General features: G+C 33.6%; 1 protein-coding gene across 1 annotated transcript in view; it reads right to left on the reverse strand.

The window, feature by feature from the left end:
• Positions 1–13,259: 13,259 nt before the first annotated feature.
• The window catches only part of LOC139889804 (serine/threonine-protein phosphatase 7 long form homolog), a 33,319-nt gene continuing 31,467 nt past the window's right edge, over positions 13,260–15,111 (reverse strand). Inside the window, exons 3-5 of the mRNA XM_071872732.1 lie at positions 13,805–13,892; positions 13,593–13,724; positions 13,260–13,529 (exon numbers count right to left, since the gene is read on the reverse strand). Of these exons, the coding sequence (XP_071728833.1) occupies positions 13,260–13,529; positions 13,593–13,724; positions 13,805–13,892 (490 nt within the window). The remainder of the gene's footprint in view (positions 13,530–13,592; positions 13,725–13,804; positions 13,893–15,111) is intronic.

The following is a 15,111-nucleotide window of genomic DNA, read 5'->3' on the forward strand; positions in this document are numbered from 1 at the left end:
GGTAGCGAACCGTTTGAATGAGGGTTTGTCAAACCCATATGGATCCATACAACATAAGTTCTCGCTTACACCCGGCAAGTGTAACTAATGATAATTGAATTGAGGATTTTGTTCTAAACTCGTATGTAGAATCTTTGTTTTCCTGTACTTGTGTTCACTTAGTAAAGAAATATTTATGTTTTCTCATCCCAAATGTAAGTTCAAAAAGAGTAAAAGTGGGACTATGATCTCACCTTGAGTGCACGAGTAGTAAAGTACTTCAACAAGTAAACGTGTGCAAAGAACAATGCTAGTGTTGACCTAAACAATAGGTTGTATCAATAACGGTAAACACGATAGGTCAAAGATGTTCAATTAGTCCTATGGCTCGTTAAGACTCGATCATAATAGCATGTGAATCAAATTGTCATGTTTCATGCAAGGTACAAGTATAAAAACATGTTAGAACGATTGCACAATTATTTGGTTAAGTTTAATTAAAAGTCAACTTGGTCGGGTCAAAGTCAACGGAAAAGTCAACGGAAAAGTCAACGGGGTCGGGTTGGGTATCCGACAATTTTTCTAAGTTATATAATCATATATGAGCATGTTGGCCAAGTTTCATGTTAATCGGAGGTCCGTAGCATAGCATACATTTTTATGTCAAATGACCAAAGCAAACAGCCAGTTTTAGTGTAACAGGACGGTGTCCCAAAATCAGGACGGTGTCCCAGTATGAAGAGTGGGACGGCGTCCCAAAATCAGGACGGTGTCCTGATATGGAGAGTGGGACGGCGTCCAAGAGGGTGGGACGGCGTCCCAAATGGCTTACAGGTCCTGTTTGCTGAATTACACAAGTGCACGACCCAAACTTCAAATAATCATAACTTATGATCCGCAAACAATTAGAACATGTATTTTATATCACCGGAAAGCTCTTTCGACAAGGAACACAACTAGATACATTAACTAAATCAAATTTATCATTTAAGACAACAATAACCTCGTCGAATGTTCGTTAAACGTCCAAAATCAAAGTTTCAAGTTCATCAAGATGCATTTCAAGTTCCGGGAATCCAATTTACATGTATGATATGCCATTTTGAAGGTAATGAAACATGTAATACAACTAAACACTTATCAATAACATTAACAAGCATTCAACGCATTAAAAGTTCATTTTAAAGCTATCAAACCCTAACCAAAAGTTCACAAAATCAATAATCGCGTTTATGAAGTTTCTTTAATCAATCTATACATCAAAATGAAGCTAATGATACTAGTAACACTTTTAAAACATGCACATTAACAATCTAATAACATTTGATCATCCAAAATCAAGGATTTAGCAAGTAATTTTCATAATGAACTAGTTACACCAAAAACAACAAATCGAGCATACAAATTACATACACGACATCACAATGAGTCATAGACACTAATTAACATACTTTTAAGTCAAGAACACAAATTTAAAGAAAACTAGTGTTTTAGAAATGTTACCCAAACGAGATGAAGTTGGTACCAAAATGAAGAGGATGAAGAGAGGATCACGAATATGTAATTTATTTTGTTGTAAGCCTCCTAGGTCGAATTTAGATGATGATTGAATGAATTTGGTAAATGTGTGTGTGTTCTTGCTAGAGAGAAAGAGAGAGAGAGGGAGATGGTTGAATGGTGGTGATTGGGGTGGACTAGTTGACCTAGTCAACTAGTTTGCCCCGTGTCAATTTTAGTCCCTCGAGTTTGTAGTCGGGTGCGGAAAATACCTAAACGGAATATTTTAAAACGCGTATTAACGGGAGATGTTATAAACATATAACGGAGTTTAAATTAGTATAACGGAAAAGTAAATGGAAAAAGGCGGGATGTTACAGCGTGTGTGTATTGATTATAGAAAATTAAATGACGCCACCAGAAAAGATCACTTTCCCTTACCTTTCATTGATCAAATGTTGGAAAGATTAGCCGGAAATAGTTATTATTGTTTTCTTGATGGATTTTCCGAATATTTTCAGATTCCAATAGCACCCGAAGATCAAGAGAAAACCACATTCACGTGCCCTTATGGTACTTTTGCTTACAAACGCATGCCATTTGGACTTTGCAATGCCCCTGCAACCTTTCAAAGGTGTATGATGGCGATTTTTCACGACATGATAGAAGAATGCATGGAAGTTTTCATGGATGACTTTTCAGTCTTCGGTGATACATTTGAATCATGTCTAGTTAATCTGGAACGAATGCTTATTAGATGCGAACAATCAAATCTAGTTCTTAATTGGGAGAAATGCCATTTCATGGTTAAAGAAGGCATCGTTCTTGGACATAAAATTTCAAAAGAAGGAATTGAAGTGGATAGAGCTAAAGTAGATGTAATTGCTAAACTTCCACATCCAACCAATGTTAGAGGAGTTAGGAGTTTTCTAGGGCATGCCGGTTTTTACCGACGTTTCATAAAAGATTTTTCTAAAATTGCCACTCCTATGAATAAACTCCTAGAAAAGGATGCTCCATTCATCTTTTCAGATGAATGTATCAAATCTTTTAATATTCTTAAAGAGAAACTCACTAATGCGCCGATCATGATAACACCAAATTGGAATCTACCGTTTGAACTAATGTGCGATGCAAGTGATTTTGCAATGGGAGCCGTTTTAGGACAAAGGATTGAAAAACGATTTCAACCTATATATTATGCTAGTAAGACGTTACAAGGAGCACAAACGAACTATACAACTACTGAAAAAGAACTCCTTGCTATTGTCTTTGCTTTTGACAAATTTCGATCATATCTCGTTCTAGCTAAAACGGTGGTCTATACCGACCATTCTGCTCTTAGATACCTATTTTCAAAACAAGATGCTAAACCAAGATTAATCCATTGGATCTTACTCTTACAAGAATTCGATATTGAAATCCGAGATAAAAGAGGAGCAGAAAATCTCGCCGCTGATCATCTTTCTCGTCTTGAAAATCCCGAATTAGAAGTTCTAAATGAATCGGCCATACAAGATAACTTTCCTGATGAATATCTATTGAAGATAGATTATAATGAAATTCCATGGTTTGCAGACTATGCAAACTACTTAGTTTGTGGATTCCTTGAAAAAGGATTATCGTACCAAAAACGAAAGAAATTCTTTAGTGATATAAAACACTATTTTTGGGAAGATCCACATCTGTTTAAAAGTTGTCCAGATGGAATAATACGCCGATGTGTATTTGGAGATGAAGCTAGTAAAATTTTAAACCATTGTCACACAGGACCAACAGGAGGGCATTATGGGCCTCAACTAACATCAAGAAAAGTTTACGATGCTGGCTTCTATTGGCCTACAATTTACAAAGACGCACACCTTCTTTGCAAATCCTGTGATGCTTGTCAAAGGGCCGGAAAAATAAGTCAACGTGATGAAATGCCACAAAATGTCATTCAAGTATGTGAAGTATTTGACATTTGGGGTATTGACTTTATGGGTCCATTTCCAAAATCTCATAATAATCTATATATTCTCGTAGCCATTGATTATGTATCTAAATGGGCAGAAGCACAAGCTCTCCCAACTAACGATGCACGAGTTGTAGTCAACTTTTTAAAACGTCTTTTTGCAAGTTTGGAACACCGAAAGCTTTAATAAGTGATCGGGGTACTCATTTCTGTAATAATCAACTTGAGAAAGTTCTCAAAAGATATGGAGTAACTCATAAAATCTCCACCGCATATCATCCACAAACAAGTGGACAAGTTGAAAATACCAACCGAGCTTTAAAACGTATTCTAGAGAAAACTGTAGGATCAAATCCGAAGGAATGGTCCATTAAATTGGAGGATGCACTCTGGGCTTTTAGAACAGCCTACAAAACTCCAATTGGAACCACACCTTTTAGACTTGTTTATGGAAAAGCATGTCATCTTCCAGTAGAAAATGAACACAAATCATTTTGGGCTTTGAAGACATGTAATCTTGATATACATGAAGCTGGACGTCTACGGTTAAGTCAACTAAACGAATTAGAAGAATTAAGACATGAAGCATACGAAAATTTGTTAATCTATAAAGAAAGAATGAAGAAATGGCATGATAAAAGAATCAGAACTTTAAAAGAATTTAAAGAAGGAGACAGAGTTCTTCTTTTCAATTCACGATTCAAGCTATTTCCTGGAAAATTGAAATCACGATGGTGTGGACCATTCATAGTCAAAAAAGTTTTCCCATACGGAACGATAGAATTAATAAATTCAAATGGGATTGAATTTAAAGTTAATGGTCACAGAGTTAAACACTACATAGATAGTCCGATGGAAGTTGACAACGAAGTTAATCACAATTTCGATACCACAGCTAACTAAGTGTGGGGAGAATCAAGTCTTTAAAGGATAATATGTATTTATGTTAGAGTTAGATTTTCTGTTTTTGTGTAGTTCTCGAAAATGGAACCCGAATGGTCTTTCCCTAGCAGACCCTAAAGAACTAGTCTTCTCCCCCCATTCTGAATTTTTATTTTTTTTTAGGTTTTTACGAAATGAAGACTGCCTGTGAACTAAACCATGGTCTAATGCTACACGCTTTGATCACTAAACGTAATAATGACACACTTCCGAGTGAAATAGTATCAGTAATCAGAGAAAGATTGGACGGAGTAAGAAAAGAATCCAGATGCGAAGATAATAAGTTACAATTTGGTAAAGGAAAATCAAAATCCGCAGTGAAAAGAAGAGCACGACACCTAGAAAGATGTCACAAATGCGGAAAATGGTCACATGGAGGTAAATGTTCAAATAATCAAACCTATTCAAATACCGAATTTGTTACTTTATGCAGAGACGGACCGTTCATATGTTTAGAAGAAAAAACACTGAATGCTCGAGGTTACGCCTATGTAGCCATGGAAAACCAATTAAACCGACTATCTTATGAATGGGATAGATCGTATAACTAAGAATACTATCTCACAGGTAAGTCTGTACATTTTTTATTTTTATTTTTAACCTTTTGATAATAAACGCTAATTTGTTCGCTAAAAAGTATTAAATTGGTATTGAATAAAATTAGGTTTGGCGACCGAAATTATTGATATCATTCAAAAATTTATTACATCACTGCGAAATTTAACGTTTATTCTTAAGGTATAAATAACTTTAATCAATCAACCCAAAATATTTCAAAAATTCGTCATGAGTTAAATTAGGTCTTGGAACCGAAATTACTTTACCGAAAAGAGGGACGCATATTTTTGATAATATTTAATTGATTAAAGTGGGATAAAAGCCAAAAAGATTTTTAATTTTATTTTTACCATGTTTTTAAAATTAATATATAAATCTTAAGTTAATATTGTAAACTTTGTAAAATCAATATATTTAAAATTGTAAATATTTGAAAAAATTAATATAAGTTTGGTATGAATTTATAATATGAATTTTTAAATTAAGTTTGGTGTGAATTTTTAATTTTTAAAATATGAATTTTATTTTTATGAATTTTAAATTTTAAGTTTGGTGTGAATTTTTAATATTAATTTTGAATTTTATATTTAAGTTGTGTGAATTTAAAAACAAAAATTTACTTTATTTCGCTAAGTTAAAAATATGATTTTTAAAATATGTCGTAAGTTGAAGACTAGGTCATTGAACCGAAATTGCTTTACCCGAGTGAGGGAAGAGAACTTTTATTATCATTATTTTTAATCTTATTGAATTAAAGTATGCCAAAAACATTAAAAAAAAACCAAAAATCTTAGCTTTTAACTCAATCGCTACAAAAAGACAAATTTTAAAATTTTGTCGAGGGACGGACTAGGACATCGATCCGAAACGACCTCGTCCTAAATAACAAGGGAAACAAAATTTTAAATTAATTACTTAATTGTTTTAATTAGTATAAGATATATATATAAAAAAAAATACAAACTCCGCGACTCGCGGAGTTTGAAGGGTCAAACACCGCGACTCGCGGAGGGACCAAAACCCAGAAAAAAATAAAAACGTAATCAGCTCAGTCCACACACTACAAAAACAAAAATACTGCGAAAATAACCCGAAAAAACCCGAAAAACACACACCAAATTCGCAATTTTTGACCGTTAATCATCAAATCTTTTACTAAAATCATGTTGAGAAGGATGCTATCAAGGAATTACTCAAGAAAAACGGTAAATTTCTACACCTAAACACCATTTAATCCGAAAATTAGTGTTCTTGAGCAATTTTATACCCAATTTGATTTTGATGCTTTTTAGTGTAATTATGTTTAAATTGCTTATGTATTATGCTTGTATAACCTAGATTGATGCTATTTAATATGATTAGATACCTTAAACTTCAAATTTTGAGTAATATAGGGTTTGTGTTCTTGAGCAAATTTAGGGCTTTTTGATATAAACAGGTTATGGCCGATTTTTGTCATGAATTGTTGCTAAATTAAGTAGTGTAACATGTTTAGGTAGTTAAATGATCCAAACTTTGAGCCTAAACATGATTTTGAGAATTAAAGTGGACTTTTTCAAGTCTAAAATTCATGAACTTGATTTTTGAGAGATAATGCCATTTGAAACTTGTTTAATTGCTAGTAATGATTATTTTGACATGTTATTTGAGTTGAATGCTTATGAACTTGGTGAACATTTTCGTATATGCTTATTTGAAAAAGTGTATATTTGATAAAAATATGAAAATGAGCATAAGTTTGATATAAATTGGACATGTTATTGTAATTATTTTGATTGATGATTTTGCTGACACTAATGCATATTTGGATGCACAAAAATTGTGTTTGATGTGTTTTGCAGACTGAAAGGGGTGAATCTTCATCCCAAGCTCGCAATGCTCCTACTGAGAATACGGAACAACAGGAGGTGGATAACTACTACAAACAAGATATACCTCATCCAGTCATGACATTTTCTGATATGCACTTGGAAGATTTGCACCCGAACCTGAGATTTGACAGACTTTGGATAGATTATCCAAAATACCAAAGGGGTTTGCATACTCTTCATTCTAAAGCTGTTGAAGTACCTAGGGTCATAGAATGGGGACCATTAGAAGCTGTAGAATTGGCCGGGCCAATTAGGGAATTACTTACACAGAGGTATGGTAATTCTACTTTTAACGATTGGGTACAGTTATTCAACATGTGTAGACCTGTATATAAAGTATGGTGTGAAGAATTGTTGTGTAGTATAGAATTAAATGATCGGGTAGCTAGTTTAACCGATCGATATTTTATTAGATTTTTGTTAGGAGGTTCGATGCGCCACATGTCTTTACTAGACATGGCTCAGGCTTTACGTATATATACGCCTGAGGAGTTAGCATCTGCCGATTGTAGAGGGTTGATACTAAATGGTAGAAAGATTGACGAAAATTTTGATACGCATGGTGTATGGAGTCAAATGACTAGCCATCACCGATTTAAAGGGGGAAATTACTCTTATTTGGATATAGATAGAGCTGAATTAAGAGTAATTCATAGGTTTTTAGCCAATTCGATTACACAACGAGGTAAGAACTAGGAAAAGGTAAATGAACAGGATTTGTTTTACCACATGTGTATTCGAGACCCACAAAGCGCTGTAAGTATACCTTATTGTGTGGATTATTATTTATCAGCTATGGTTAGGGGGATGAGACCGCATAGCATAATAGGAGGTGGTATATTTATTACTTTAATTGCTGAATATCTCGGTGTGGATATAAGTCGGGGGGGATTATTAGTCGAAGAACCAGAACCCCGCGATACAATAGGTTTAAATGTATACCATGGTGCGAAGGTTTTGAAGAGGCGAAATAACGCTGCAGTACAATACCATGGTAGACATCCACAGGTTGAGAGAAACCAACAGCAAGGTAATGTAGGAGGGGGAAATGAAATGGCAGAAATGCAAAGGTTTATAGCTTCACAAGAGTATGAAAATGCTAGACATAGAGCATTTGAAGATTGGCAAGTTCATCAAAACCAAATCATAGCTTATTGCCAACATATAGGTAGAAACTATATTCCTACTCCATCGCCCATATTCCCTTCCTGGTCTATAGAGATTCAACCACCGTATCCTACGTATAACCCAGCCGAAGCATTTTATAACACCTATGGTTATGCATGGAACCCCTACTGGTATCAGTATCATCCCTAGTCTACTTAGTTTTATTTATTTTATAATTTGTAATGTTGATACATTTAATACTTATGTTAATATTGTAATAGTCTTTATAATTTTCTAACTTTTTTTATTAGATTTTAATAATTTTTGAATGTGGGGTAATATATCAAACTTCAAAAATATGTATATATGTTTGCAGTTTATCTTATGTACACAACAGGGTAAAACAACGCATTTTCAAAGACTGGCATTAAGTTCAGCAAAAGCAACTAATTTTGACGACAAGATGCAAAATAAATGTGATATAACAACAAGACGGAATGAACAAATGATATGCACCATTTATCATTCAGCAAACAAACGCCAATATGTTTGGAAACTTTGGTAAAATTTAATCATTTTCACACAAATCACCCTCAATAATTTAAATTGTTACTGATTTCTTGCAAATGAGGGCATTGCAAGATCTTAAGTGTGGGAAGGGGTTAAATTCTTTCGGATTTTTAAAATTTTTATCTTAAACACTTGGTTACCATTAAAAATACTAGTAAAGCAGTAGTTGTATTAGAACCTAGTGCTCTCTGATAATAAAGAACAGCCCTAGTCTTATATAATGACTACCCAATTCTAGTAAAAATTTTCAAAATTTTCAATTAAATGAACTCAAAATCATGTTTATACATATTTATGAACGATAAAACTAGGTGTTAACACCGAAATTATTGTTACCTTGGAAAGGACATAAATTGAGAAACAAACCAAAATATTAGAATTCATTTAAAATGGAATAAAGGACAATAAAAAAGAAAATAAAAGCCAAGTGTGGGAAAAATTACCAAGTTATCTTAAACATATGTCACATATTTCTGTAACAAATAACTGAAAATACTTTTGCTTTGGACTAAACTAAACTGTTTTACCCGATGAAAGAAAAGAAGAGATGGATCTACATGATGAATCAATTCCATCATTAAAAGGAAGTAAAGTCTTTCGAAAAAGAAACGCGCTTCTTGATTTAGGTCAGGAAGTTGTCGTCCAGACCAGCTGTAGGTTGACGAAAAATCTAGAAAAGTCATCACTAAAATCAGCAGAAAATCCACGGACCTCAGCATAAAACAGGGTCGCCAAGTGGTCAGATTTATCCTAACCATGAGAAGGATTTATCTCGTACAATGGGGGGCACCGTGCAAATTAGCTTGATAAGACTAATAAATCAGATCCCCAGAAAGGATAATCTCCTTAAAGATTAAAAATCAGCTTTTAAGCCTGATATTACTCAATCCTAGAGATTGACCTTAAAGATTGAGAATTCAAACTCATGGAATTCAATGATATCTAAACTCGAGCTTGAACGAGAAAATATTTTGATCAAATTATAAACCGATTTGTTTTCTGAAAACCCATTTTCAATGCGTTCATTACCATTGAACGTAAAATCCTAGGAATTCACCTGGAATTCATTAGGTCACCTGAACCAAATCGGGTGTCAACCGTAAGAACGGTGGTTGCATAGCATGGTTGAAGACAGGACCTTGTGCCAGACCGAAAAATCATAAGGGTGAGCTTTACTATTTCTCCTACCAAGGATAGTAATTGCGTCCGACACGTTATAGACCATAATTAAAAGCATGTCAGGGGACATTGCCTTAACAGTTGCTTGTTCAATGCTTTCCTTTACAACCGGACGGTAGTTTACCGAAAGGTAATATACGGGACAAGTAAACTGGACGTGTTGCTTTCCAAATACAAGGTTAGCAAGTGGGTAACACAAAACCACAAGTTTTGAGCTAAAATTTTCAAATCTGAAAACCACCAAACCCACAAAAAGAATTTGCAAACACCGGTGAAGGGTTATTCCGAAAAACTTATCTAGGGTAAAAACTAGATTTAATTTTCAAAAGATCAAATGTTTTCATAAAGATCCAATTTCCTTAATGGATCTAAATTTTTATAGTCATGTGGGACTGTAAACCATATCGTTACTACCATTGTTTATACCGCCGTATAGAAATCACTGATGTACAAAGTGAGAAGAATAAAGAAGTGATTCTAGTATTTCAAGACTATATAGCTTGAGGACAAGCAACGCTCAAGTGTGGAAATATTTGATAATGCTAAAAACGAACATACATTTCATAGCATTATTCCCCAAGAAAGACAAGCTTTTAGTTGCAATTGTTCTATTTACAAGTGATATTCGTTTAAATATTAAAAGGTAAAGACAAAAGACAGATTCGGCGAATTGAAGAAGCAAACGACCAAAAAGCTCAAAAGTACAAAATACAATCAAAGAGGTTCCAATTATTGATAAGAAACGTCTCGAAATTACAAGAGTACAAGATTCAAAACGCAAAGTACAAGATATTAAATTGTACGCAAGGACGTTCGAAAATCCGGAACCGGGACCAGAGTCAACTCTCAACGCTCGACGCAACGGACCGAAAGTTATAAATTAATTATGTATATAAATATAATATAATATATAATTAATTATATAAATTATATATTTATATTATATTTATATATTAAATTCCGTCGGCAGATTAAAAGACAAAGATGTGCGGGCTGGAAATACGATCTCCGCGACTTGCGGAGTTTGAAGAAGAAAAGGGCCGCGAGTCGCGAAGCCCCAAATGTTGAAACTGCCTATAAAGCTCGCGCATTCTGATCGTAAAAATATATATAAAATATATCAATCTCTCTATATCTATACGTAATATTTATATTTATAATTTATATTTTAATTTTAATTTTAATTTTAATCCTAATAATAAGGGTATGTTAGCGAATGTTGTAAGGGTGTAAGTCGAAATTCTGTCCGTGTAACGCTACGCTATTTTTAATCATTGTAAGTTATGTTCAACCTTTTTAATTTAATGTCTTGTAGCTAAGTTATTACTATGCTTATTTAATCCGAAGTAATCATGATGTTGGGCTAATTACTAAAATTGGGTAATTGGGCCTTGTACCATAATTGGGGTTTGGATAAAAGAACGACACTTGTGGAAATTAGACTATGGGCTATTAATGGGTTTTATATTAACTAAACAATACCTTGTTAATTTAATATACAAACTTATAATTCGACGTATTTATATATAACCTCATACGCTTGACTGGGTACGGTGGGCGGGATATCTATAAATACCAATAATTATTCATTTTACCGGACACGGAACTGGATTAATAGTTAATAGACTTGTTGAAACAGGGGTGAATTACATTCAAGGGTAATTGGTGTAATTGTTAACAAAGTAGTAAAACTTTGGTTTACACGCAGTCGATAACCTGGTGTATTCATTAAACAAAGTATTAAAACCTTGTTACAATTCGAATCCCCAATTAGTTGAAATATTTGACTTCGGGAATAAGAATAATTCGACGAAGGCTTTCGCTCTTTATATTTATGACTGATGGACTATTATGGACAAATCCGTATGGACATATTAAATAATCCAGGACAAAGGACAATTAACCCATGGGCATAAAACTAAAATCAACACGTCAAACATCATGATTACGGAAGTTTAAATAAACATAATTCTTTTATTTCATATTTAATTTCCTTTATTTTATATTTAATTGCACTTCTAATTATTGCATTTTTATTTATTGTTATTGTATTTAATTGCACTTTTAATTATCGTACTTTTTAATTATCGCAAGTTTATTTTATCGCACTTTTATTATTCGCAATTTCATTATCGTTATTTACTTTACGCTTTAAATTAAGTCTTTTATTTATTTAATATTTTACATTTGGTTTTAACTGCGACTAAAGTTTTAAAATCGACAAACCGGTCATTAAACGGTAAAAACCCCCTTTATAATAATAATATTACTTATATATATATTTGTATTTTTATAAAAGTAAACTAATATAGCGTTAAGCTTTGTTTAAAGATTTTCCCTATGGAACGAACCGGACTTACAAAAAACTACACTACTGTACGATTAGGTACACTGCCTATAAGTGTTGTAGCAAGGTTTAAGTATATCCATTCTATAAATAAATAAATATCTTGTGTAAAATTGTATCGTATTTAATAGTATTTCCTGCTAAAATTTAATAGTATTTTATACCCCTTAGCTTTAACATCAGTTACTTAGACAAGACCAAATAGACAATTGACCATAATTTCATTGTGAACCATTTTACACTTAATTTATTGGAGTAGGCTAGTTACTTGAATCCTAACTAGTAAGCACATAGCAAGCATATTAATCAAGTCGAAAAATTTATGAGTATTAAACATATTAGTAAGTAGCAAATAATACTCACACATAGCAAGAGATAGTTACACTAAGATCAATCATATAAATATTTGCACAACTTATAATTTAAGCTTTTAGCAAGCTTACTTGCAATATAACATATTGCATGATTAATGTGTAAGCATACATTAATGTCCAACACATGCACAAGGGAAGAGAAATCTCTAGTTGGGACTTGGTAACCATCCTAAATGTATCTAAGTGTATTTTAGGATTACAAGTCTTTACTAGTTACACTTGAAAGCATTGTTCTTCATTTAGCCTTAATTAATCACCAAGTCATTTTTAATAATAATTATTGTTCTACTGATATTGGCTTAAGTGTGTTGGTACTTGATGATCATACTAAAGATGTCTAGATAAGATTTAAGATCACAAGTTACTGTTTAAAACTTATGTGTTATGCCTAATTTTGGTTAATTTGTCATTAAGACGTCATTAGGTGTAATTAACCACGATTAGTGTTTTTATGACCAAAACTCGATTGAGTATGGAGAGGGCATCTATTCTAAGCATGTTGAGAAAGGTTTCATGAATTATAAATGTCGGGAACTAGTCAAACTTAATTTGAACAAAATTGGTGACAGAGAAAACTGCGGTTGACCGTGGTGGCGACCGTTCAACTTATTTTCATAAAACTGCGTTGTAATTTAGTTTGGGGTTCTACGACTGGGTATAAGGTCGATCGTACCTTGACCGTGTATTTTACTGATCTTTAATTCCATTCTTTAAGCTATGTTTGACTTGGCCATTTGCAAGATAAAGTATGGATTAGTGACCTTGCGTGTTTTATGTTAAGATGTCAGTCATCACTTATGCATATGTATGTGTCATCATCAAAACCTATTCTTTGGTTAATCACCATACTTAATTTTGTTGTTTAGTTCATTAACCAACATTCAACCAACACTTACATATATGTTAGTAGTCCCTGCCCAATTAGGATATATGTTGGTGCCCTCATCGATTCCGGGATCTGCAATGTGCACAACTGTACGAGCCTTGTACCAGTCATAGTAATCCCTACTCACACCCCCACCATCCCTACCAACAAATAAACAGTTGGCTCGGTCATTCCATTGTCCGATGTACTTGACGTGGGGGGCAATAGCCCTCATATCAGCACTTCTTTTTATGCAGAGGTTTATCTTGTGTAAATAATGATGCGTCTGAGCGGGAAGCAAGTGTTCAACACTTGGAATAGGCTGACCCCATCCAAACTACCTGCAGACCTGATCCGGTAGATATGTCTCAATAGTAGCCCAGAATATAATAGTGCCACAGTATGACCATAAGGGTCTGTCAGCTGTGCACTGCCGGGGTAGTCGGGCGAAAAACAAATCATCATAGGGTTGCCATATAAACTGCATCAACATATTATAATACTTAAAAAATGTTTTGACTTTAACATAGCATCTATAGTTTCACACCAAATAAATGTTACCTGTCTAGGCGTTAACGCCGTAAGTAGGGAGCGATACGTAGACAATACATGTGCTGACGTATTTTTGATTGTCCGTTTACCATGCCACCTACATATGAATAACACATACAAATTAATATAGTTACAATAACTAAAGGTTTAAAGTTACAATGATATACCTCGAACCATAGGGTGCTCGAATCAGTGGAATCTGGTTCGGTGGCAGGTCCGCTGGAATCTTTCGTACATCATTTTTGAGGATTGGCGTGATGTGAAACGACCCATCAAAGTACACTTGACGACCATCGTTATCTTGGTCCCACAGCTTGATCATAACTCTATATGAATTTAATAAATAACCTTGCATTCTTTATTTAAAAATGATTTCCTATAAAGGAAACCTATCAAAATATGTAAGTTTAGAAAAACCATACTTTATTACTTAACCAAAAGTTGACCAAAACAAAGTCAACAGCATCCACTATTAAATGTATCAAAAGAGAATGCAAGTTATTGTTTAACAAAAGCTGCCATCATAAATATGCAGACTCTCTAAGCACAGCGGAAGCAATCAATCATAAACCTGAGAATAAAACATGCGAGTAACTGTCAACAAAAATGTTGAGTGAATTATAGGTTTAATATTGCAAACAATATTTAATTTAAACCGTAAAAATTTATGCTTGAAAACATAAAAACTCCTTTTTGGACCACAAAATTATATGCTAGAAAACATATAAAAACATTATTCCATTTACCGTGAGCCACCTGGTAACCACTTAACCATTTATTTACCCTTGCCAAACACAATAAATAATATACACTGAACAAGTGTATCTACAACAAATTACGAAGTACTAAACATTCCGATTATAAATTGCTAGCGCGACTAGCTCGAAATGGGGTTGTCAAACCCGATAGATCTATCCGTAGGATTCGCGTTCACTAGTAGAAACCAGTGATTACAGTTACCAGACTAGGAAATATTTTTGTTCAACTCACAATGAATAATTTAAACCAACTTCCACTTGTGTCCAAAATATAAAATAAATTGCATGTATTCTCATCCCAAAAGATTTAAAATAGAAAATGGGACTATAACTCACCTTAATAGCAAACGAAGTAACCACACAAATATGCGAACAACAAATGAAGTAAAGTGATCAGGAATGATCACAATGCCGACCTATAAATAAAGAAGGTCGATATAAATAACTAACTTAGGTCAAGTCTTAGTATGATAGCTATTGTACATGTTGCAAGTAGTCATAGAACAATACTCAACATGCATCGGTTTGATCAGAACAGCGTACGGACACACACTTTCT

Source organism: Rutidosis leptorrhynchoides, chromosome 2 (genome assembly GCF_046630445.1).
Source record: "Rutidosis leptorrhynchoides isolate AG116_Rl617_1_P2 chromosome 2, CSIRO_AGI_Rlap_v1, whole genome shotgun sequence".
NCBI lineage: Eukaryota > Viridiplantae > Streptophyta > Magnoliopsida > Asterales > Asteraceae > Rutidosis > Rutidosis leptorrhynchoides.